The following is a 24198-nucleotide window of genomic DNA, read 5'->3' as shown; positions in this document are numbered from 1 at the left end:
TAAAAGTACGAATAATGTTGAAAGAACGGTATGACAGATCATAAAAAAAACCATTACTGTAAATGTTTCGTTAAAAGAGAACTTAAAGAAAAACTGAAACCGTTATAGTTTGATAAACAAAATACGTTTTCCATAAGCAGATTTTTTATCTTAACCTAACTGTTTTTAGAACAGTTTCTCCATACAATCGTTTTAACAGTTCTAAACAGTAACATAACTTAACGCCATATTCAACAGACCGTCGTTTTGGAATTCAAGATAAGTGCAATGTTTTTTATGGTTTCAGATATCATTTTTTAAACGTTTTTTTACACTGTTTCTAATCGTTTAAAACTACTACAGGAACTGTTGTGTTACAATATTTTCGTATTCGGGCTGAGTTTAATTGAAGATCCAACCCAGTTCGGCGATGACACCGCATAAAAATGGTATCTTTCAGCCTCCGGAGATTATGTACATGGATGCATAGAAGCTCGGACAGACGGACAAAGTAGATGCCTTCTTCCGGGAGATCGGCATATTAAGGCAAACCACATGAATGAAACTTGTCGGTTGGAACCAGTAACTTCAGTTTCAATCCTTTAAAGTCGCCAATAGCAGCGCCGATGACACTCAACCCAATGCCCAGTATGCACCTTTGACCGTAAGTATAATGTTATAAGAAACACCAACTGAATTGAAAAAAATGTGACAAATCTTATCTTTTCAGGTTTTGGAATTTTTAGATGAACTTTTCGACAGCAATTCCGTTGTTTATTACCTCCCCTGGTATAAGATCCGGAAAATGCGAGTGTCGGATTCGCAAGTGCAACGCGGTAGGTATTATTGATTTTTTTTTTCAATCAATGTTAATTGTGTTCTATAATGGAATGTAAATCAATATTTAAACCTCCTGTTTAGATACCCGTACTCACAAAAGAGTTTCATTTGAGAATTCACGATTGTATTCCCATATTTGTTGTCCCATATCTTAAAAAATTCTTTTCCTCATTTATCTGGTGAAAACTAATGGGTTCGCGAACCGTTTTTTATTCTCACAAGCATTTTTCAAAACGTTTTGTTGTTTGTGATATCACAAACATTTCCTAATACGAATAGAAAACTACCAAAGAGTTTTAAAGTGGTACTTTAATAAATGCAAGAAAATTTTTCTGTTTCATGTATTAAACTATGTATTAAATCTAAGAGATGGCAGAAAAAGTCAAAGACGTGACAACTTTGTAAAGTATTTTAGGGCAAACTTAGGCATATTCACTAAACTTAGACTGTCTATTATTATTATTATTTTCACATCCATTCTACAAAGTCCAAATCGAAACTTATTTTAAACAAAATTGATATTTTCGTTTTTCAGATTTTGGTAAAGTTCGTGGTGAGTCGAGCCTGGGGAACCGTGGTAGGAGAAATTTAAATAATTTTCCGGGATGGACTTTATGGTAACAATAATTTTTTACTCGCTTATTTCATGATCTTGAAACTCTTTTTATTTTTTCAGGACCATTACTCGAATGTAATTTGTCGCCAAACTTTTCTACCTATTTTTTTATGACCAACAACAAAGAAGCTTCCAAAGAAACGTATACGTAAATAAAATAATAAGGATACAATCTCCAATTTCTTTTTATTTGAAAAAAGGAACTCCTTCTATTAAAAATAATAAATTTTTTGATTTTACTAAAATCATAGCAATTTTTCCAAAAAAAAAATGCTTAAATTTTAGCAAAGAAGCATTTGGTTTACTGAAAAGTTAGTAAAAATTTAGTCCGGACACTTCCGACTATTTCGCTAAAATTTTAGTAAAAAAAAATTGCTAAATTGATTGCTAAGTTTCTAGCTGGTCAAATTTGAGCAAAATTTTGCTCAATTTCGGCCTCGAAAATTTTGTGTGTACATATTGTTCGAAATTTCGTAACTATTTTTGACCCTGTGTTTACACGGCTCTGTCGATTGAGGTTAAGCGCAATGTCATACCTTTTGATCTACCTATCTTGGGCATGGTAGGCGAACAATTCGCTGTCAAAAAGCGCACCGTCTCCACCCTCCACCAATGAGAAACTTTTGGTACCCCTTGCCTACTTTTCCTCAATATGCACCCACCCTACTGGAGGCACTCTGGCTTGGTTTGAGTTCATCCAGAGTAGTGATGCCAATCAGAAAGGAATGGGAGGGATATCAAACTTTTGAATTTCTTTTTTGCTAGTATCCTTGGATCATTTAATTATAAAGGCAAAATCAAATGAATAAACTTCGAGATTGATTGAAGCGCGTTTACTTGGGAGGGTGTCGTGCACCAAGCGATTAAGCACCCTTATAATTTCGAAAATGTATTAGGCTTTATTGGACCTGAAGTTTATTTTCTTTTGAAATACAAATATTTTTTAGTCTTTTAAATTTTTACAGCATGTGAGGCCGGATCAAGTATCAAATTCTTCTTTTGCTCCCTCCCCTAGGATTTTTTCGTAAAATAAAGTTAACAGTATTTTATTAAAATTACATGTTTTCGAAAATCGAAAAACGATAGCCAGATTGAAGAAGATGAGAGTATCACCTTTTTCACATTCTCGATCTAAAATAAGTCGAGAATTATTTTCAATCATCCCCCCTTCGTGAAGCCTCAACATAATTTTTACACAAATGTAACATAAGAAATGTTTTCAAACTGCACTAAGCTTAATATCGAAATGAATAAAATTATATTTATAGAACATTTTAACATTCCAATTCAATACAATATAGAAATGGTCGCGATTCGACCAGACCGAACTGAACGCCATAAACTTGATTTCGAGAAAATCGAGTTCGAAGTTCACATCACTACTAATTGATACCATTTCTTCAGATATCTTATTTAATCATTTTACCATCACATTTAGACTCTTATAAAGCCATCGAGGTTATACTGGTCGATTTCTGATTACACATCAAGCAGAAAACTTAACTTTAATAGCATTATGTTTGCACCCAGTTCACTCTGGTCGAACAAAAATGTTTAAAAAATTGTCATGCACCATCATTTGACTGGGCAATTTGTTCTAAACGTAGGAGCCTACTTATAGGCGGTTTACAAGCAGCACCCAACGAGTATGGCTGATGCTTGAAAAATGTTTTTTTTTCGTTGAGCCAGAGTGAACCGAGCCATACAAATTTTGCACTTTTGAAAAGCGGAATATCTGTGATTTTAACTTACCGGTTGCGTTCTGAACGACAGTAAGCAATAAAATAGAGCATCTTTTATCGTTAAATGTCAAAAATCCTAACATTCCCTTAAGTAAATTGGAAAACAAAATTCAAGGGATTCGGTTCAGTCTGGCTGAACGAGATTTTAATAAATGTTAACAATCCGCAACATGAAGTTTTTAGCTACGGGAACGTTTCTAACCATTTAATTTATTGAATATTAGTTCCTGACAAACCGAAGAACTGTTTTGAAAAGAAAAAAACCAACAAACATAAGCTTATTTCGCACAAAATCAGTTTCATGACCCAAACATGCTTTTCATCTTCACCTCAAAGCTGGCTCTCAGTTCACTTTGGCGCAACTCATTTTTGCCATTTCGACTGTCTGCAACATTGAAATTTTCTAATAAAATCAGTAAAAATAGTAAAAATTTTCTGCTTTTCATTGGATAGGTAGTTTATCATGTTTCGCATCCGTTGCAATAGATAACTCAATTTTTTTTAAATTGGCGTTCAGTTCGGTCTGGTCGAATTGCGACCAAATATCCTAAACCAAAGTGCTGAATACTTTCAAATCAGCCTATCTGGCATCGTTGACCCATAGCATCAGTTTCGATTATAGCGAGAGAGAGAGAGAGAGAAAAGAGGATGAACTCTCGAATGGCTCGAACAAAAACAGAGAGAGCTTAATGGTGCCGCCGAGCTTACGTAAACTTTAAAGCCATCTCGTTTGCACGCATGAGGAAAATCGGTGTTGGTAGCTTTTTTACTCCCAACGCTCCCAACAAGCAGGCAATGCAAGCGGGGTCATCCGTCTTGCTGATTGTGGAGAATTTTGTCTACTTACTATGTAGCTTTTTTCAATGGAGCAAAAATAATTTGCTATAGAGCTAAGTGGCCATTTCGAATGGTGAAATTACTATCAATCAATAGTACGGAGTTAAGTGGTTAGTTTACAAACGCGCGATAATTTTGTAGTGCTGATTACCGACGGTAGGATGGCTTGAAGATTTTCATCAATGTTGAGATTGGTAAGTAGGATCGCGCCTCGTGGGATTTAGTTCTGAATGGATGGGTTTTTACTGCAGTATCGGATTCGAATGAAATCTACGTGGGAGTTGTTCGTAGGTTGGACGAAAACCACTTCAGCTGTACTGTTTAGCAATCATACAAATATAGAGAATGCAATTCTCAGTTAAAATAATGAAATACGATTCTACAAAAAATTTCCACGAATTCTCCAATGGAAAAATACCATAATTGGTGTGGGTTGATAAGATAATGAACCAAACATGGTATGAATATTTATTATGTTCCCCATCAGCCAAACATGTACTAGCTACTTAGCAGCAACAAATCGGAAACAAAAAGAAAACAAGTGGGCGAAATTTTGATACGCCTCTATTATGGGAATTTTTTCTCTGTTAATTCTGCCCTCGGTCGGAATTGTGTAACGTTAACGAAGACTGATTGTGAACAGGAGAGTGAAAAGGAAATGAAAGCTTTCCAGGAGGTGACAAGAAATTGCCACCAACCAAAAAGTTTACTCTGCACTTCTGTTTAAAAAACAAGCTAATATGAAGGCTATTCAGCATTTCGGCAGGACTGTTAAAAAAAAGAAAGTTAATAATATAGGTACATACATATGCCTAAGAGTTTTTGCTTTGATTATCTTCCAAAAGACTATTTCGTCAACACATAAGTGTCGCTTCACATTTCACATGTCGAAAATTTTAAAAAGGTTTTGATGAATAGGAAATTTTATTTCAAATTTTATATTTATGAACATTAAAATGTTTACAAGAAAATTTCAGAATATTAATCAAATCATTACATGAATGAATAAGAAGTATCATTTTAGCTGGAGTGTTTTATTTGATATTCTTGAGCAACCACTTTACGCACTCTCTTCGTCACTTTTCTTAACCTGATAGTAAATATGGGCGATTGCTGTGTACTGGTACTGGTTATTTCGATCATCTTCCAACTGCAGCACCGTTGAATCTCCGGTCCAGGTTGACCATCGTCTATAAAAGGTCAATTTGGCCGGTTTGTTCCCCTGGACCCCCTTGGGACCCTCGCAATGGATTGAAACATTTGAACCAACACTCAGAGATAATCGCTCCAACATACAATCGTAAATATAGATATCTTCCTTCGTCAAGACTTTGGCCTCGAATTTGCGGATCGGTTTTTCATTCGCCTTCACCGTTACCGAAATGGACATTGGTTGATCTTTTCCTCTACATCCAATATACATTCCCACCCCGTAAAGTTCTAAATCCTTGAGCGCGGTTAGGTTGTACACTCCTCCACACGAATCAGCCGTATAGCAAATCTGACCGAAATAAAACCACTTCCGGCAGTGATAGTCTTGCCATTGCTCTCTGCGTTTCCGCACGATATCCGACAGTCTTTTGAATGTTTCTCGAACGTTAATTGTCGTCGGGGGTTGATGATTGCACCATTTCTTCAACGCACCCAGAAGTTGATCATCATTGCAGCGTAGTTCATTCCTGGCGACAACTTTTTCCACCAACTCCAACGGCAGATCCACAAAATCTGAACTCCGGAACATAAACAATGGATTGCGACATATGGTGACCAAGCAGGTTTCATTCAGCTCCTCAAATCCGTGGTTTAAGTTGGTTGTAAAAATTTTCATCACCGCAGATTCCTCCTCCTGGATGTACAGCTGACAACGTTTCTTCAACCCGCCCAGGTCGTACTTATCGGCAGCATAATACATATCTACTAGATTTTCTTCACTCAACGTCAAATGGCCACAGTATATGAATTGCAGCATCTCCAAGAAGATGGCCGGTTCCACATCCGGCACTTCCAGCGTCTGACCAGAATTGGCATTCGGCTCTGTAAACATTCGATAAAATACATCGCTAGTGGCCGCCAACGGGAATCGATGCCCATAAACTACGGTTCCTTTTTGGCCGACCGAGAACGAAACGTCCGACAGAAGTTCACTGTTGATCAGAAGTTTAACCCGACGCTGATCCGGATGACTTGACTGGCTGGAATCGTTGGAATCGATTGAGCTGCACTCCGACGATGAACTAACGTCGTTATCCGACATGATGAGAGCTGTTGACGAAAGATTGAATTTAGGATTTTCTAGTTTCGAGACAATTAGAGTTTTCCGTCTCTATTGGAATGCAAAGCTTCACAGAACGCAAATTATTCAAAACATTCAAAACGATGATGACCGTTACGTCCAACTCAACCTCAAGATAGCTAATAATGTGAGAAGGTATAGTTAATCACAGTAACATTAACCAGTAGTATAACATTCCACTTAACCGCAATCGATAGTGGGGACTAGTGGGATAGTGGGAAAACGTAGGATCAATAATTGTTGCCAAGTTTATATTGCCGATATTGTCGTAAAGATCGTTACCGATTTATTTTCCTCACACAAATATTTATTTTTTTCTTTCAATTTCTTCAATCTTTACTCTACAAACGCTACAAACCGTCTTCCAAAAGCTCTCTCTATCAACTGGCTTCTGCACGCTCCTTTTTTTAAACTCTAAATTGAGTAGTTTTGGTTCAAAACAGTACTTCGGTGGCAGCCAGGGATGCCAGGTGTTGAGGGTAAAAAATCTGGGCAATTTGAAGAACAAAGTCTGGGCATGTCTGTACTCAAGAAAGATCACAAATTTGATACCAAACAGAAATGTAGGCGCTGTGTGTGAGCTGGGGGGGGGGGGGGGGGGGGGCGTGGTATGGAGGGTATGTTTGTTGTGTTTGTGTGGTTTATATTCTGTTTCGAGTTGAGAATAAAACAAACGCTGTTTCCTACTACGTAACATGCCGATTTCATTTAAAAAGTTAAGTTTTAATGAATGATTGGCAAAATACCAGTGCATACAAGCAAGATTTCTAGTATAATCTGGCACTTACGGGTCATATCTGATACATGAATATTGATTTTAACACTCAATTTTGAAAGTCTGTGAAATCTGGGCACTCTCAGCAAAAATCTGGGCAAAATCTGTGTCTGACCAATATCTGGACGAAGGGTCAAAAGTCTTGGTTTTACAGACAAATCTGGGCACCTGGCAACCCAGGTGGCAGCGGTGGCAGCCCTCAACTTTGAGTTCTACTGGGCAATCGCAAAACTAAGTTCTGATAGGCATACTCAATACTAAGTTCTGCAGCCGAACTCGAATTTATCCTTTTTCTTCGAGGGTAGCTTATTTTCAGGTAATTAAAGGATGATTAAAATTTGTTGTACCCGGATGTTGCTGTTCCGGTACATTACATTGCAATTACAGAGCGGTGGAAAGTTTTGACACTTGCGGTCAAAGAAAACTTCCGGATGTTACTTCCCACGGGAAGTAAACAACATCCGGAAGTTTCCGGACATTCCAAGCCGCTCACCATATGATGACAATGACGGACAGAATTTTAAGCTGACACGGTGAACATGCATTCCATTATGAAGTTCCTTCATAGTCTTCCGGTAATTGTTCCGGAGCGACAAAATTTTGCGACGTGTTCGTTGGTTGCTGTTCTGGTTCGGACTGAACTCGCTAAGTGTTTTCAGTCCAACAAAGAGAGTTCAATTTTTAGTTCATAAGGTCGAACTCAGCTTTGATCCATCGCAGAAGGAAAAAAAGGGATCAATTTTGAGTTCGCAGTTCGAACTCCTTTTTGATCCATCGCAAGGAGGAAAAAGGGTACTTAACTTTAAGTTCATAGTGTTGCGTGGGATTATAGCCCACAGATTGGGTTTCCAGTTTGAGCGTGTAGGAAAAAGCGGTAAACGTCAGACGAAAAATAACGTATTTTTATTGGATTTCTGGATCTCGTCACAACGTGTTTTGCAAACGTTTACTAAGTTCCAAGTGCTTTAGCTTTTCGCGAATTTGTAGTGGATAATATTAGGTTTCTGATATCTCCAAGTAAGTTTAAGCTTTTTATATAATCGCCTTCAGTACTAATTGAAAGGTTTTCCTAAATCTAGCGATTTGTCGCTCGAAGTTGACGAAGAGCGTTCTCGTTGAACATTCCGGTTTCTAGGGCCAATTACACTGTGATTCAGCTCAAGTTGCCCCGTTTCCATGTAAGTTTTTTTTATATAGAATTGGAATATTTGTTAATCTAAACATCTTATCAGACGCTAGGCAATCTGTATCCGGAACGCCGGAACGTAGCACTCGAGTACAGACGAGTTAAGAAAGGGAACTATTTGTAAGTAACCGAATTTGTTTTTGTTGTACCTCAAATTTAAATAAAAATGCCTTTGCAGTTGAGTCCTGTCGAGGACAGACTACAGAAAAACCCAAACAAGACTCAAAAATAACCTGCGGAATGAGTGCTACGGATTCCAATCAACATAACCTGCAAATTTCATCCCAGCATAATTGCATAGGATGCACGCAGCCGGATGAAATCCAGGATATGGTGGCATGTGACGAGTGCTCCCAGTGGTGGCATTATAATTGCGCCGGAGTAAATGCCTCTATTGCCGACAAATCGTTCCGTTGTGCCCAATGTACCGGAAAATCCAGGAAAACGAATACTTCTTCGTTCCATACAATGCGATCCACTTCCTCAAAACATTCAACATCTTCGCTGGCCCGGCTCCGGTTGCAACAGCTGGAGGAGCAAAAACAGTTGGAAGATAGATTGAGGAAAGAAAAGGCAGAGCAAGCAGAGAAGGATCGATTACTCCTAGCAGAACAAGCCGAAAAAGATCGCTTCTATCTGGCGGAAAAGCACCAACTACAATTGGAATTGCTGGGCGAAGAATCTCAAGCAGGAAGCGAACGTAGTTTCGAGTCACGGGAGCAGCTGACCGAAAAGTGGATCCAAAGTCAGGACATCGGTAATGAAAACTTGTTGGCTTCATCCACTCCTGTAGCGGCCCCGGTACATACTGGTGCGGTGCCGAAAATCTTACAGCTGCCAGCGATAGAGGAGGAATATTGTAGACCGGAAGATTCACGAATAGTCCAAGGAAGGCGACCAGAGGCAGCAACTAACAAGAAAGGCAGCATAGGTTACGCTAAACTTCCCCCAGCAGTACTGGGCACAAGGGAGTCTAGTTTTTCCCGGAATTGTTGGCCAAATTCTGATGTTCAGCGTCGATCGTCGCATCCATTCAGTATGACAGTGGATCAAAATCCCCAGCCGAGATTTTCTTATGCAGAACTATCAGAGCCGGTAGATGTTTCCGGAGGTTCGTGGTGTCGAGAAAATAATCCCCCTCCAAATTCTCCACCTCTGCTCAACAATCAACTCGTTCAGCAGCAGCCTGTACTGCTCAATGCCCAGCAACTCGCAGCAAGGCACGTCGTATCCCGGGATTTACCCAGATTTTCGGGTGATCCATTAGAATGGCCGGTGTTCCTTAGCACTTTCGAATCGACCACGGCCATGTGCGGAATTCAACCAGACGAGAACCTGGTTCGCCTTCAAAAGTGCCTGGTAGGAAGTGCGAGAGAAAAAGTTCTGAACCTGCTCACAATTCCATCAGCGGTTCCAGAAATTATTGCTACCCTCAGGGAAGAGTGTGGCCGACCCGATCAATTGATACATTGTATGCTGTCTAAAATTCGCCGTGGCAGTCTGCCAAATGCAAACAAATTGGAAACTCTCGTTAGTTTCGGACGTGAAGTGAGGAATTTGGTGACGTACTTTGAAGCCGCTCGTTTACAGTCCCACCTGACTAATCCGGAGCTCCTTTCCGAACTGGTGTTTAAATTGCCTCCAAGTTTACGCCTTGAGTGGGGAAAACTCCTAGAAAACGTTCCGGAGCCGTCGCTAAGGGATTTCTGCAATTATGTGTCATCGCTCAGAACCGCTGCATGCAAAGTCACTCCACCAGCTGACCTCGCAATGGATGGTCAAATTCGAAGAGGAACCCGCAAAGAAAAAGAAACAGGCTTTCTCAATACTCATCAGGAGGTTTTCTCGAAAACGGAGAACACTTTGCCGAAGCAGAAAGGAGATCCCAGACCCTGTTTAGCGTGCGATAGGAAGGGCCACAGGGTCCGCGACTGCGAGAGATTCAAGAAATCTTCGTTGGACGATCGTCTGAAAGTAGTGCAGGAGAAACAACTGTGTCGACGATGCTTGGCACCACACGGCAAGTGGCCGTGTCGAACGAGACAACCCTGCGGTGTGGACGGTTGTCAGGAAATGCACCATATGTTGCTCCATTGTAAGCCATCGCCATCCACCTCGTATGGTGCATCCGGAATTGTAACAACACATCGACACAAACAAAATTCCACGCTTTTCAAAATCATACCGGTTATGCTACATGGGAACGGCAAGTCTTTATTGGTCCACGCATTTCTCGATGATGGGTCCGACTTGACTCTCATCGAAAGCAAAGTCGCCGATGAACTGGGCCTAGACGGAGTAGAAAGACCTCTATGCATAGAGTGGACAGGTAGCGTATCACGGAATGAAGATTCTTCTCGTGTCGTGCAGCTGACGATATCCAAGCCGAAAAGTGAAGAAAGACATGCCCTGACGAATGTGCGCACCGTTCCAGATTTGGGATTACCGAAGCAGTCGTTGAACTACGACCAATTGGCAAAAGATTTCCCCCATCTTCGTGGTTTACCGATTTGCAGCTATACCGATGTTACTCCCAAAATATTGATTGGAGTCGACCATGCAAGACTGAAGTTAACGCTGAAAAGAAGAGAGAGAAGTGCTGGTGAACCCGTGGCAACCAAGACGAGATTAGGCTGGGTTATTTTCGGTGGACAGAGTGCTACGAATAATCTCGCCCGAACCATGGTCCACACCTGCAAGTGCAGCAAAGACGACGAATTACACGATCTTGTCAGAGAGTATCTAGCAGCCGAAAGTATGGGCATTGCCGAACATGCTCCGCCAGAAACCAGCGAAGATCAACGTGCCCGAAGAGTCTTGCAAGAAACTACAAAGCGCACTCCATCCGGGAAATACGAAGCTGGTCTCCTCTGGAAATTCGACGATGTGAGTTTCCCACTCAGTTACTCGATGGCCGAACGTCGCTTACAATGCCTGGAGAGACGTCTTTCAAGAGATCCAGCATTGAAGGAAAACGTGAATCAACAGATCGAAGAATACCAGAAACTTGGCTACGCACATAAGGCAACCGAAAATGAACTCCGAGAACGGGATCCGAACAAGGTGTGGTACTTGCCCATTGGTGTCGTCCAGAACCCTGGCAAAGTCAGGGTCGTCTGGGACGCCGCTGCGTCAGTGAATGGAACATCACTCAATTCAATGCTCCTCAAGGGGCCTGACCTCCTGACGCCCTTGCTGAATGTTCTTTGCCGATTTCGTGAGAGGCAGTACGCAATTGCAGGTGACATCCGCCAGATGTTTCACCAGATTTTGATTCGTGGTGAAGACAAGCAATTCCAGCGTTTTTTGTGGCGTACCGATCCGAAAGCACCTCCTGATGTCTACATTATGGATGTGGCCACGTTTGGAGCGACGTGTTCTCCCTGTTCCGCTCAATATGCGAAGAATCTGAACGCCTCCGAACATCGTGACCGTTATCCAGAAGCAGCAGCCGCCATCGTAGAAGGCACGTATGTCGACGACTTTCTCGATAGCAGAGATTCAGCGAGAGAAGCTGTCGAAATTGCGCAAGGAGTGGTCACAATAAACGGTGCAGCTGGCTTCCAAATCCCGACGTGGCAATCGAATTCCATCGAAGTTCTTCGAGAGATCAGCAACGAAAGCGAAAACTCCACGAAACGTTTTTCTGTGGATAGAATGACAGCAACGGATCGAGTTCTTGGGATGGTTTGGCGGCCAAGCCCAGACGTCTTCGTATTTGAAAATGTATTTCGTGATGATCTTCAGACACTGCTAACCGGACACATCATTCCCACCAAACGTCAAGTTCTTCAGGTGGTAATGAGCCTTTTCGACCCCCTGCGAATAATCGCAGCCTTCACCATCCACGGAAAAATCCTCATGCAGGGTATATGGAGGTCAGGTGTGAATTGGGACGAGTCTATCCGGTTGACGGATTTCGAAAACTGGAAGCGCTGGATAGGAGTGCTTCCCGACTTAGCGAAGGTGGAAATTGGTTCGACGAGTAACCTGAAAGCTAATTGGAGAACGATGGAAGAAGTTTTGAATCAGTTTTGGAAACGCTGGATCGAGGGCTATCTACCAACAATAGCAAGGCGGACCAAATGGTACCATGATGTTCGACCGTTGCAGGAAGGAGACCTTGTTGTAATCGTGGACGAGACCGTGAGGAACGGATGGTTACGAGGGCGTGTAAGCCGTTCTTATCCAGGATCTGATGGGCAAGTTAGGAGAGTAGACGTAGAAACTAGCTCAGGTGTATTACAGCGAGGAGTTGCCAAGGTAGCAATGTTAGATCTAGATGTGACAGGTAAAACCTACTAGCGTAAGGTGTTACGGGCGGGGGTGTTGCGTGGGATTATAGCCCACAGATTGGGTTTCCAGTTTGAGCGTGTAGGAAAAAGCGGTAAACGTCAGACGAAAAATAACGTATTTTTATTGGATTTCTGGATCTCGTCACAACGTGTTTTGCAAACGTTTACTAAGTTCCAAGTGCTTTAGCTTTTCGCGAATTTGTAGTGGATAATATTAGGTTTCTGATATCTCCAAGTAAGTTTAAGCTTTTTATATAATCGCCTTCAGTACTAATTGAAAGGTTTTCCTAAATCTAGCGATTTGTCGCTCGAAGTTGACGAAGAGCGTTCTCGTTGAACATTCCGGTTTCTAGGGCCAATTACACTGTGATTCAGCTCAAGTTGCCCCGTTTCCATGTAAGTTTTTTTTATATAGAATTGGAATATTTGTTAATCTAAACATCTTATCAGACGCTAGGCAATCTGTATCCGGAACGCCGGAACGTAGCACTCGAGTACAGACGAGTTAAGAAAGGGAACTATTTGTAAGTAACCGAATTTGTTTTTGTTGTACCTCAAATTTAAATAAAAATGCCTTTGCAGTTGAGTCCTGTCGAGGACAGACTACAGAAAAACCCAAACACATAATGTGTGTTCAATGGAAGTTGGTCGAAACAGGTTGAAATAGGTCAAAACAAGTAGGAATGGATTTTGACAGTTGATAATCTGTCTCTTTCCAATTGACTTCGACCGATTTCAACCAGGTCGTCCGTTGAACATACGTTCACCAATACTAATGTGTGTTTCGTGCGTTGTACACACGAATTTCCAGACAGAGCGTTTTCATTCAATAATTTTTGGAACCTGTGGTGAATCAATTACATTTATGCTTTTCTAAAATTCAATTTGGTTTAAAATTTCTTTCAAAATTCGTTAAATGAGCAAAAGTCATCAAATAGAAACTTCTATAACTTTTTTCGCAGAACGCAAAATTATTTGAAGTATTAAGGAAAGTTTGATAATTGATTCGAAACTTTTATTCTAGAATGTCACGTTTATGTTTTCAATTGTTGTCAAAAAGCGTTAAATAATTTTAACCTATTTAGAAAAGTTATTTCAACATCAAGAGCTAGTAGAAAAGTTGCATATTCAAATTCAGGGCACATAAATGTCATCAGAACATTTTCAATTACATAAATGAACTCCTGTTACATGGTTTCCAATTTGTCGATGTATAAAACAAGTATTCGATTAATAAATTTTGAAGTTAAAATGGTTCGTTTCAAACTATGTTCTTATTCAGTTACACTTCTTATTTAAAACCCATTCAAATGACGAGCTAGTGTTTTTGTATATCTTATTTAGAGTTTCAATTAAAACAAAAGGTTAATTGAATTGCAATTTAAAATTTACAATTGAACATTATATTTTCAATTATAGTGTCGTCAAATGAAATTAGGTTGATTAAAGTGTTAATTCCGCCGGAGGCGAACCAAATTTCTGACTTGTTTGTCAACACTTATCATTAAACACCTTTTAAAGTCAAGTAATATTCCGGAATTCTACGGAAATTTTACTTGGAAAAAATCTCCATGGGGGGCGGGTTCGCACGGCTTTGGTTGGTACCTAAAAAGTTCAAGAGTACTTCCCCGCAAGCACCACATCAAACCGTTTGATTGCGGTGCCAGCAGAGATCATGTATGAAAAAATAATTGCAGGAAGCACAGCGACAATCCCGACACGAAACACACAGGACCGACCGCCGACTGAATCCAAACATCCAGAGCACGAAAATGAAATGGCGAAAATGAAACAAAAACATGCTCTCTGTCTAACACACACGTTGCATGTGTGTTAGTGTGGTAGAAATGAATCCTGCTTTCGAGCTGGATCGGTTTCGACTAGTTTCGACCGATTTCAACTTGCTCCGTTGAACAACGACCAGACCTGTTTCGACCAAAACATGAGCCCGTTGAACAACGATCACTTGACAGAAACTAGTCGAAACCAATCGCTACTTACGATTGAACGAAGCTATAGAATCGAACTATGTTTTGACCAAGGTTCTTAGATACACTAGGTTCTCCGACTTTCACAGTAAGTAGGCGAGAAGTGAGCGGGGCTCTCAATGAGTTTGTTTATTTTTTGCTCAACTTTTCTGTGATTTGTTGGTAAACAAACTTCATGAGTTCCGTATAGTTGCATAGCCTACATAGCCAAAATGGCTGAATCGGGAATTTGTTATTCGGGAACACCTCCTGAATATATACCCACCTTGGTTTTGACCTCGGTCATACTTAATTTTGAGTTAAAAAAAAAGAGCGTGCAGTTTGTTATTAGGTGTGTTCAACGAAACCCAATCGAAATCAATTGAAATGGATTGACAGTTGATCAGCTGTTTTTCCAATTGACTTCGATCGATTTCTATTAGGCTGTTGATTGAACAGCCATTCACTAATACTAACGCACTGGCGCAGTGTTTTCAGATGTAATTTTCTTTATCAGCTTCGTTCAAAATTCGAAAAGGCGGTTTACTCAAGGCAAATTGTAATGAATCCATCATTTTGGCCATATCTCAATAGCAATTCTTTCCCGGATACAAGCTGTCCGAAAAATTTCAGACTAGAAAGTTTGTTGTTCGACTCGAACTATATTAGAATACTAAAAAGGAATTTGTTTAGAATAATGAGCAATTTTGATGGAAAAGAAAAGCACAAAAGCGAAAAATTGCTGCTATAGGAAAATAATTATTATTTTTAAAACATACAATCATGATATTATATTATGAAATAAAATACAGAGGATCGATAAATTTTATATTTTATTTGACATTTTATCGTATTTCACAACATAGACCAAATTTCACTTCCTATTTATTTACATAGTAGTCACATAGTTGGTCACTTCCTATTTGATTATTATAATAATCCAAGACAGACAGATGTATTGTGAAAATGGAGTCCTAACAGAACAGCACAGAACAGCGACGCCACATCGACCGACATCTCTTTGAGCACCACGGACCAACACGACTAGCACAGCACCACCGTCTCAGGATACCTGGCCCAGCCCCACAGACCCAGCATGTCTGACACCACCAGACCAGCGCGTCTAGCACAGCACCACCAATCCAGAATACCTGGCACAGCCATACCGACTCAGAATGACTGGCACAACACCACCGATCCAGCATGGCTGACATAGCACCACCGATCAGCACCACTGACTCCGCACGACTAGCACTGCACCACCGACTCAGCACACGACAGGAAACACCGCACCGAATGACACCGCTTTCATTTCTTCAAATAATTTTTTCACAACAAACCAAATCTGCTGTTTTTGACAGCAAACAAATACATATGTGTTAGTGCGATGGAAATCGATCGAAACGAATCCTGCTTCCTAGCTTGATCGGTTTTGACTGGTTTCGATCGATTTCGATTGGCTTCATTGAACGTCAATTGGATTAGTTTCGACCAAAACATTGGCTGAGTGAACATTCATTTACCAATCGAAATCGATTGAAACCAATTGCAATTGCCTGTTGAACAGGCTTATTATCATCAGGGCGTGTACCAGAGGTGCCAGGTGTCCTGATTTATCAGGATTTGTCCTGATTTTCGAGAGACCGTCCTGATTTTTCAAAAACTCTCGAGTTGTCCTGATTTTTCAAAATTTGTCCCTAAAATGTCCTGATTTGTCCTGATTTTCATAAAAACTTCTTAAGTGTGATCGAATTTGTGGTTAAACTATGAGAAAATATAATAAATAGGTTGTAAAATAATAACACTAATTTAACAGATGGTAATTTTCGGTTCAGATGATATTCAAATGGTTTTTTTTTCGATATGAAACCGGCCAGCCAACAAGCTGCGTACTGTTTTTGCATAAATCAAGGCATTTACAGCACCTTATTGTGCCTCTATTTATGCAATCTTAGCAGAAATCCTTATTATTTTCATAAATCCAGAGGGTCCTGAAAAATCCTGATTTTCAACTTCGCGATGTCCTGATTTTTGACGAAACCACCTGGCACCCCTGGCGTGTACAGCTTCGGGTGTGTTCTTATAGCAAAACGCAGAAAAAAGATTTTTTATTTCAAAGGAAAGTGCCGCAAAAACAAAGGATTTTTTTTTTCTTTGGTTTTGGTATAAATAAAAAATCATTTGGTTCAAATGCATTTTCCTTTGTTTCAAAGATTTTTTATTTTGAAAAATCTTTGATTCAAAATATTAATGCTTTGATACAAAAACCAGTTTCATTTGATTCAAAGTTATTATCTTTGCTCAAAGCTAGATATATATTTAAAAGCATTTATTCATTGAACCATTTTCCATGTATTCCAATTAGAAGATTTTTACCCTGTTGTTTCGAAGTTCCTATTAGGAGTTTGAATAATAAAAAGATACAATTTTAATTCTTAAATTCGTTTTCATTCATAAACACATAAAACACTGGTTCACTATAACCGAGTAGGGTTCTTGATATCGTTGACAAAGTTTCGCATTTTCCGTTGGCCGGTCAATAAGCTTCCGAAAGCCACTCCAGCTGCTGGCTGGTCCGACTGTTGAAGATTGGGCCGAAAGAATACGACCGCGGGATTTGGGAAGGTACTTTGCGCAGCTTTCACCATGTTCGAGAGACTTGGAAATCTATCTGTCGGCCGTGGTCCTGTAACTATACAAGCGTTTTAGAAAATCTTAAATTCACTTAAATATTCACTATTTATTAACTTACATTTACTATTTTGCATCCTGAATCCTCCTTATTTATAGCTTACTCCGATTCACTGGTTTGATTTTTAAAACGAGCGGCCGAACTTTACTAGATTTTTCGGTTTTCTGTTCTTCTTGCAAGTCAATCTAAAATATCTTCTAAGTTTGAAGTTTTTGTTTCAAAAAAATATTTTTTTCCGTTTAAAACATTTTTCTTTGGTTCAAAGTAAATTTACTTTATTTCTAAAGAAATATGCAATTGAACAAATTTCTTTTAAATCAAAGAATTTGTTTGAAATCAAAGTCCAAAATTATTCAATTCAAAAAATTTATTCTTTCTTTCAAAAATTATTCTTTTGAATCAAAACTATAATTCATTGAATCAATGAGAAACTTTTGGTAGTCCTTGCCTACTTTTGCTCAATATGCAACCACCCGTAGCTGTATAGGCACGCTGGTTATTACTTTACACAAGCGTTGCCAGTAATGATTCACAACGTCGCTGGTTGGCAAGGTTGCCGATCACCAGCGCGAAAACTTCGTATTTCAACTTCAATGACAATATGACAAAAATGTGCCTAGAAGGACAAAACCCCGTCCTCCCGGTATGACCTTCCGTCAGACATTTTTACAGGTTTCCAGACTTCCAAACTTTTGACTTTTCTTCCAGACTTTTGAGTTTTAGCGTAAATTGATCTCAATCTTTATCTTTATTAAAGGGAAAAAACCCATTTGAAAAGGATTGAATCCGTCTCATATGCGCGTAAAAACCGTCATCTTTTGCATCAACAGATTACAAATATTTTTTTTTTTAAATTTTGATTTAGTTTTTAACAGTTAACGGGTTTATTCCTTGATTTCAACTTCACATCTCTCATATTTTGTTTTCAATATTTTAACGCTTTCGAATCGGAATTCAGATTACATTATTTACCATTCAAAGCTTCATGTATGTAGTTAATGTAGGATTTGTAGTGAAGAATTGTATAGAAGAAAAAGTCGATTTGGGGTCATTCTAGAATTTCTCAAACAATTTAGGTTAAGCTTGGCAGATTGTCCGCGGTTTTATCTGGAGTTGTCCGGATATTTAGTAAAAACTTTTGAAAAAAGCCCTTACCTTATTTGCGAAATAGAACATAACAAAATTTTTTAGCAAGTTTTATAAAACTAACCATGAAAGGTGTAGAGAATAAGATGAAAGAAAATAATAAATTACTTTTCTATGAGGATTTGTTCCAGTGCATTGAATCGGAATAATGACAACATTTCTCAAGAGCAATTTCAGTTAAGCCTAGTCCACACTAGGCAACATGAACTGCAATTTTTGTTATGAGACGAACTTTGTTGTCTGTTGTTGTTGTTGGAAAGCTGAGACGGTCTCAGTGTCTCCCGAAGAAAATGGGAGACGCTGAGACCGTCTCGAGACGAGCCGTCTCCTACAGCGATGCCACACATACCGATTTTCCGGTATTTATACCGATTTTTGAGCAAAATTTTGACCAAGAATCGGTATATACCGATTACAGATTTTTGGCAAAACATACCGATTTCATACCGATTTTTAAGATTTTAACTCAAAATTCATTCCACTTCAACATTTCCACTTCATTCAAGCTATCCTCGTAAAGGTCCCGTAGAAGGAAGAGAAAGTTCGGTAGCTGGCGTGGCGTAACTTTGATCTGTACAACTTTTAAAGTATTCTGCCTAAGATCTCCACGGCTCACTCTCATAATTCGTTCAGTTGTTCGCGCTGTTTTGTTCCTTTGTTCTGTCAAATGATGCACTATTATGGTACTCAACCTCAAAGCCAATGGACTAATCTCAAGGCTGATATTTGAACTTCTGCGACTGCCAATAGAAGTTCCTTAAGGTCAATCTCAATTGACGATCGCATTAAAGCTCTTGTCTCGTGAGATGCTAACTTTTCAAGAAAATACATACACCGTTTGAATATAATCATAATCCTTGTTCAACTCGTCGCCAGATGGGGTATGTCGAGAATTGACGTGCAATCAGATACACGGAATGTAATATCATCGGTATAATCTTCAATCCTTCTGCATATTGTTAGCCGAATAAATTATATCATAAGTATCTAAACTGCAAAAGTCGCAGAATTAAAGACCACGCCAGGCAAAATGGGTTTCAGTTATAGTAAAACCACTGACCATACTGACTGGACACTCGATTTCGTTTGTTGGATAATTTTTCCAACAGTACGCAATATCGATTCCAGAGTGCGCATCGATCAATTTTAAGAAATGCTATCCCAGTTAGAAAGTTCCACCCAACTTTCGAAAAAAAAGGCAATTGGGACGATAAAATCGGGCTAAACAGGTACAATTTTCCTACACGGCATTTGTATCGGAAAAATGGTAGGTTCACCACCTACCGTCGGTATTGCGAACCTGCTAAATATGATGATAAAAATTAGCCAGAAAATGATCGAATTTTTGTTCTAAGTGTCCTGTCAGTATGATCAGTGGTAAAACTATGTGTTTTTTAATCTTTTTCGGAAGAACACCTTCTTTTAGAGCACATTTCTCATTTATTTTCGCATAAAATTCTTGGATTTTCATATGACTAATGTGTGATTTTTCATAAAATAAAATTAATTTTTTATTGGCTATAAAAAATTGAAGCAACAACTCTCTCAATTTTCTGCAATCATTTCTTTTTCTAAGCGCTAGAATTCATATCTAATACTAAAAGCTGAATTGGCCAGATTGGCGAAAATCCATCAATAAAACGAAGAACATCAACTTGGGCCCAAATTTACCTCGAACGTCAAAAAGCCGATGGATTTGTAAGTGCTCACTAAATTAAAATTTCCTTTAGGTTGACCTGGTTCTATTAATGCCTTATCGAATTTATCAAATTTACATCCCACTTTAGCCAAACATCAAAGTCTCAAGTTTTTACTTAATTTATATGCTTAACCAACGTGTAACCTGAAGATGCTAGCCATGCCCCTATTTTTCTTATAAAACGGTAGCTTTTAAAATAAATTTCCATTTAGTTATGAGTACTGGAAAGAAACACTTATTTCGGATTTTCTGCTGAATTTTCATTTGTGATTTATGCTTTCGTCAGCAAAAGCAGATAGTTTTAAATTAAAAAAAAATGTACAAGTCATGGCAAATATGAAGTTCTGTTAAAATTTCAAAACCGTCATTTAGTGTAAATTTCTGTTACTTAGAACCAAGTTACGGAGAAAATGCAATAATATATGCTTAAACACATTTAGTCAGTTTTGAACTAAAAATGAACATTCATAAGAGTTCATTGACTTGCTGTTTATTGCAGGCTTCTATTTAAAGAAAAATACGTTAGGAAGTTGAAAATGTAAGCATTTTTGAATATCCTTCTCAAATACCGATTTTCATACCGATTTTTAGGATTTACATACCGATAAAAGATTTTTTTGGGTTTCAAAATACCGATAGAAATGTGGCATCACTGGTCTCCTAGTGTGGACTAGGCTTTACTCGATTTCTATTGGCTCGATTTGAATTTAGAGCAGAGCCATTGGAAGCCATTGGAAGCCAAAGCCATTGGAGCCATTGGACACACAAACACTGGTTCCGGTCGGATTCGTGTCGGATCGAAGAAGAAAAGTGAGAGCATCAGAATGAGAGAGTTGAACTTGATTGGACGGCTGACGGCAACCAAACGTTGCGTTGCGCGTATGAGATTAGTTTTACGAGTGACGTTTTACGGTGAAGCTGCTAGAAATCACCCGCATTTGAGTTGCGACGGAAAATCTGGGTTGAAAAATACCACAAAAGGTTCTTTTTTGTTTTATGTGAAAGGTTCTAATGAACTCTAAAACTATCTAAAATCATGCTGATAAGGTTTTTTTCGTTCTGCCAACCTTTATTTAGGTGATGTTTGATTTAAAGTTCCACAGTTTTCAAAACACCGATTGGATAACTTGTTCACACCAATGGGTCAACATAACAGATGAAATAAACAACAGACTCGGATTCTCTGTAAACTAACTCAAAGATTCTGTTCAGTTTCAGTACTATTGTAACCAATCAAAGTCACGGAAGAAAGGATCATCATGAACCCCTAAAATTTAAAAAGTCCTATCATGTATCATGTGCATGTATGTAGATAATCCACCATGGGTGCACGGATTCACCGCAGTTTCGCCAACGTATGTGCTGAATTGCATTCTTTTAGATCAGTTTCGCAACCGTATAAGATTAATCACATTTTTAGTGTTATGAATCTACTACGGGTATTCCGCATTCGTGTATATACCTGCCCAGCTGGCAACTGATTGAACATTCATATTATATAGTCAATTATAAGAGAAAACACATCTTACCTGTCGGCCACTTATGGGATTCGAACCCAAAAGTTTTCTTGCCGATACCGGGAATCGAACCCAGTACACCTGGCATACAAAAACTAGACTCGCGCCAGCCTATCCGCTGGACCACATCGGCGCTAAAATTTAAAAAATCTATCATCTTCATGAAGTACGTTTCACGCGAATTGCTCGGAAACAGTCGTATCTCTATAACCAGAAGCTCATATAACAGCAACGAGCGGACGGTCGTCTTCCTGCTGCTGGATGGAAACACCCTGTGCGGCGGCATCGTCTACTCGTAAGCAGTGTCAAATGTTGTTATCGTTAGAAGTTCTGTTCCTTTACGCTGCCTATGCTCTTCATTCGAAATCATGCCACCGTCGTCGTGCGCCGTCTTTTTGTTTTGATTTCGCAGTAAATACTGCGATTATTTAAATTCACGCAAACGAGCTGTGGAGATGTAATATACCGATATAAAGAGCAGCCGAAGGTTTATTTTTGAACCGTCGTTTTCTAGTAGCCCCTGTGCAAGGAAGGCAAACAAACGAATCAAGAGACATTCAAACCATAGGGCAAACTTTGAAAAGCGCAAGAATTCCTGATGAGGATGGTCGGTCAAATCAGAAAAAAACGTTGCCGCGCCGCCAACATTGCCGGTCGTCATCTTAGCCGCCGGGCCAGAGAGGGGGGAATCCAATTGGCACTGGCAGTCGAAATCGGCTGGCGGTGGTGGTGATCGGAAAGGAAGGACATCTCGCTGTAGACCTTCATCAGTATAGTCAGTAACGCACCACATCGTGCAAAATGCTCTCGGTCCCAAATTATTCAAAGATGCAAACAAAAATCCTTCCGAGGGGTTTATATTTATCTTATTTAAAATCCTGGCCAGTGCGCTCTGTCGCTTCCTCTAGTGAGGATAGATTTTCGAAACATTCGATGCTTCACGACTAGAGTAACATGCGGTAGGGTTTGTTATCCTAACATCATTCTAGCGGGAACTCAAACTTGACGCCACCGCTAAGAGACAAAGACAGGCGCTGTTGTGAAGATGCGCGCGAAAAAATCTCTCTGCGCTGCGATGATGCGGTTTTAGTTGGACTGCTTAAAAACAACGATCCGAACGGATGGACAGGAACATTCTCATTTTCCTTTGTGTGCGAGTTTCGAAATTGCATCCGTCGTCACGCCACGCCAGGTCAGTAATCTTTGAGCTCTATGACGACATTTTCGTATGTGATGGAAAGAATTAGAGGAACATGAGGTATCAAAGAACGAAAGAACATAAGCCGTAAATATCATGAAATTCTCGAAAAAGATACAACGTCTCACCGGCAGGACTTGAACCTGCAATCTCCGCTTCAGTACAACGGCGCGTTAGCCAATTCCACCACGATGAACATGATGGAACCGGCCAACCCGAGCAATCGAGCTCTGCCGATCAACTGCTGGACCTTCTATCGAAACACCATGCATATCCCGTTCAGCGAGCGATACCACATTTTAATCTGTATCATCAGTGTATCTCTTTCTGTTACACTGGGACTCTTATTTATGGGTGAGAATAAGACACACTTTGATACAGATTTTTTTTGTGGTATCGCTGATCCCGTTCTCCCGCATGTGATCTTTCCCTCTATTGATCTCTCTTGTTCCTCTAACCCCACCCATCGACTCGGGATTTTAGCCGAGCGAGCACATCGTCGATTGCTTCGGGTCTGATCGTAAGTTGCGGTAAACCCGAAGCAATCGACCATGTGCTCGCTCGGCTAAAATCCCGAGTCGATGGGTGGGGTTAGAGAAAGAAGAGAGATCAATAGAGGGAAAGATCACATATGCGGGATCAGGGATATCAACCTTCCAGATTTTGTCTGGATCTCCCAGACTTTTTGGACTTTTGCCAGACATTTTTTTAGGTTTCCATACTTCCAGACTTATGACATTTCTTCCAGACAATTCCAGACTTTTGGGTTTGGACATAAATTGTTATAAGAAACTATGAAAATTCAAATTGGCCATGGTGTAATATGGCAGGAAATGATAAATTTTATGAATTATGAATTCAAAAGTGTTCGAAACTTATTAATAATGGCAAATGCTTTGAAGATGAATGTTAAATCGAGAGGCAGACAGAGCACGTGACTGGTATAGTGACAGAAAAATACGAAACGCTTGGATTTTGAAACAAATCAAAACTGACTTTGATTCAAAATATTCAGTTTTTTAATCAAATTCCTGTTTTCTTTGAATCAATGAAATATCGTTATGATTTGAAAGAATAATTTTGAAATTAAATTTTTGAACTGAATAATTTTTGACTTTTATTTTAAACAAATTCTTTGATTCAAAAGATATTTGTCCAATTGCACTTTTCTATTGGAACAAAGTAAGTTTTCTTTCAACCAAAAAAAAATGTTTTCAACAGAAAGGAATAATTTCTTTAAATTGAAACTTCAATCTTAGAAGATATTTTGGATTGAGCAAGAACCGGAATTCGAATAATTCGAATCAGAGACAGCTATTTAGGAGGATTCCTGATGAAGAATGGTAAAGGCGTGTTAATCCGTTAATCAAAAAGTAGATATTTAAGATTTCTAAAAAATCTAATCCTGATTTTCTT

At 39.4% G+C, this 24198-nt stretch overlaps 2 protein-coding genes and 1 long non-coding RNA gene across 3 annotated transcripts in view; 2 read left to right on the top strand and 1 right to left on the bottom strand.

Annotated features, from left to right (window-relative positions):
- Nucleotides 1-385: 385 nt before the first annotated feature.
- On the top strand, nt 386-1595 carry LOC129739906 (uncharacterized). Its single transcript, XR_008736010.1, has 4 exons — nt 386-643; nt 710-815; nt 1355-1436; nt 1496-1595. It is a non-coding gene; the product is annotated as an uncharacterized LOC129739906 (long non-coding RNA).
- A 2396-nt stretch (nt 1596-3991) lies between these two features.
- Nucleotides 3992-24198, top strand: part of LOC129739907 (phosphatidylinositol 4,5-bisphosphate 3-kinase catalytic subunit beta isoform) — a 95231-nt gene continuing 75024 nt past the window's right edge. The window contains exon 1 of the mRNA XM_055731447.1: nt 3992-4208. The gene's annotated coding sequence lies outside the window, so the exon portion shown is untranslated. The remainder of the gene's footprint in view (nt 4209-24198) is intronic.
- Nucleotides 5044-21694, bottom strand: LOC129739908 (uncharacterized). Its single transcript, XM_055731449.1, has 2 exons — nt 21597-21694; nt 5044-6276 (listed from the first exon to the last, which is right to left on the bottom strand). The coding sequence occupies exons 1-2, from the start codon at nt 21670-21672 to the stop codon at nt 5075-5077; spliced, it is 1278 nt and encodes a 425-aa protein (XP_055587424.1). The 5' UTR covers nt 21673-21694; the 3' UTR covers nt 5044-5074.

Source organism: Uranotaenia lowii, chromosome 1, assembly GCF_029784155.1.
Source record: "Uranotaenia lowii strain MFRU-FL chromosome 1, ASM2978415v1, whole genome shotgun sequence".
Taxonomy (NCBI): Eukaryota; Metazoa; Arthropoda; class Insecta; order Diptera; family Culicidae; genus Uranotaenia; species Uranotaenia lowii.
The sequence above is the reverse complement of the archived record's forward strand: the minus strand, read 5'-3'. Positions and strand labels throughout refer to the sequence as shown.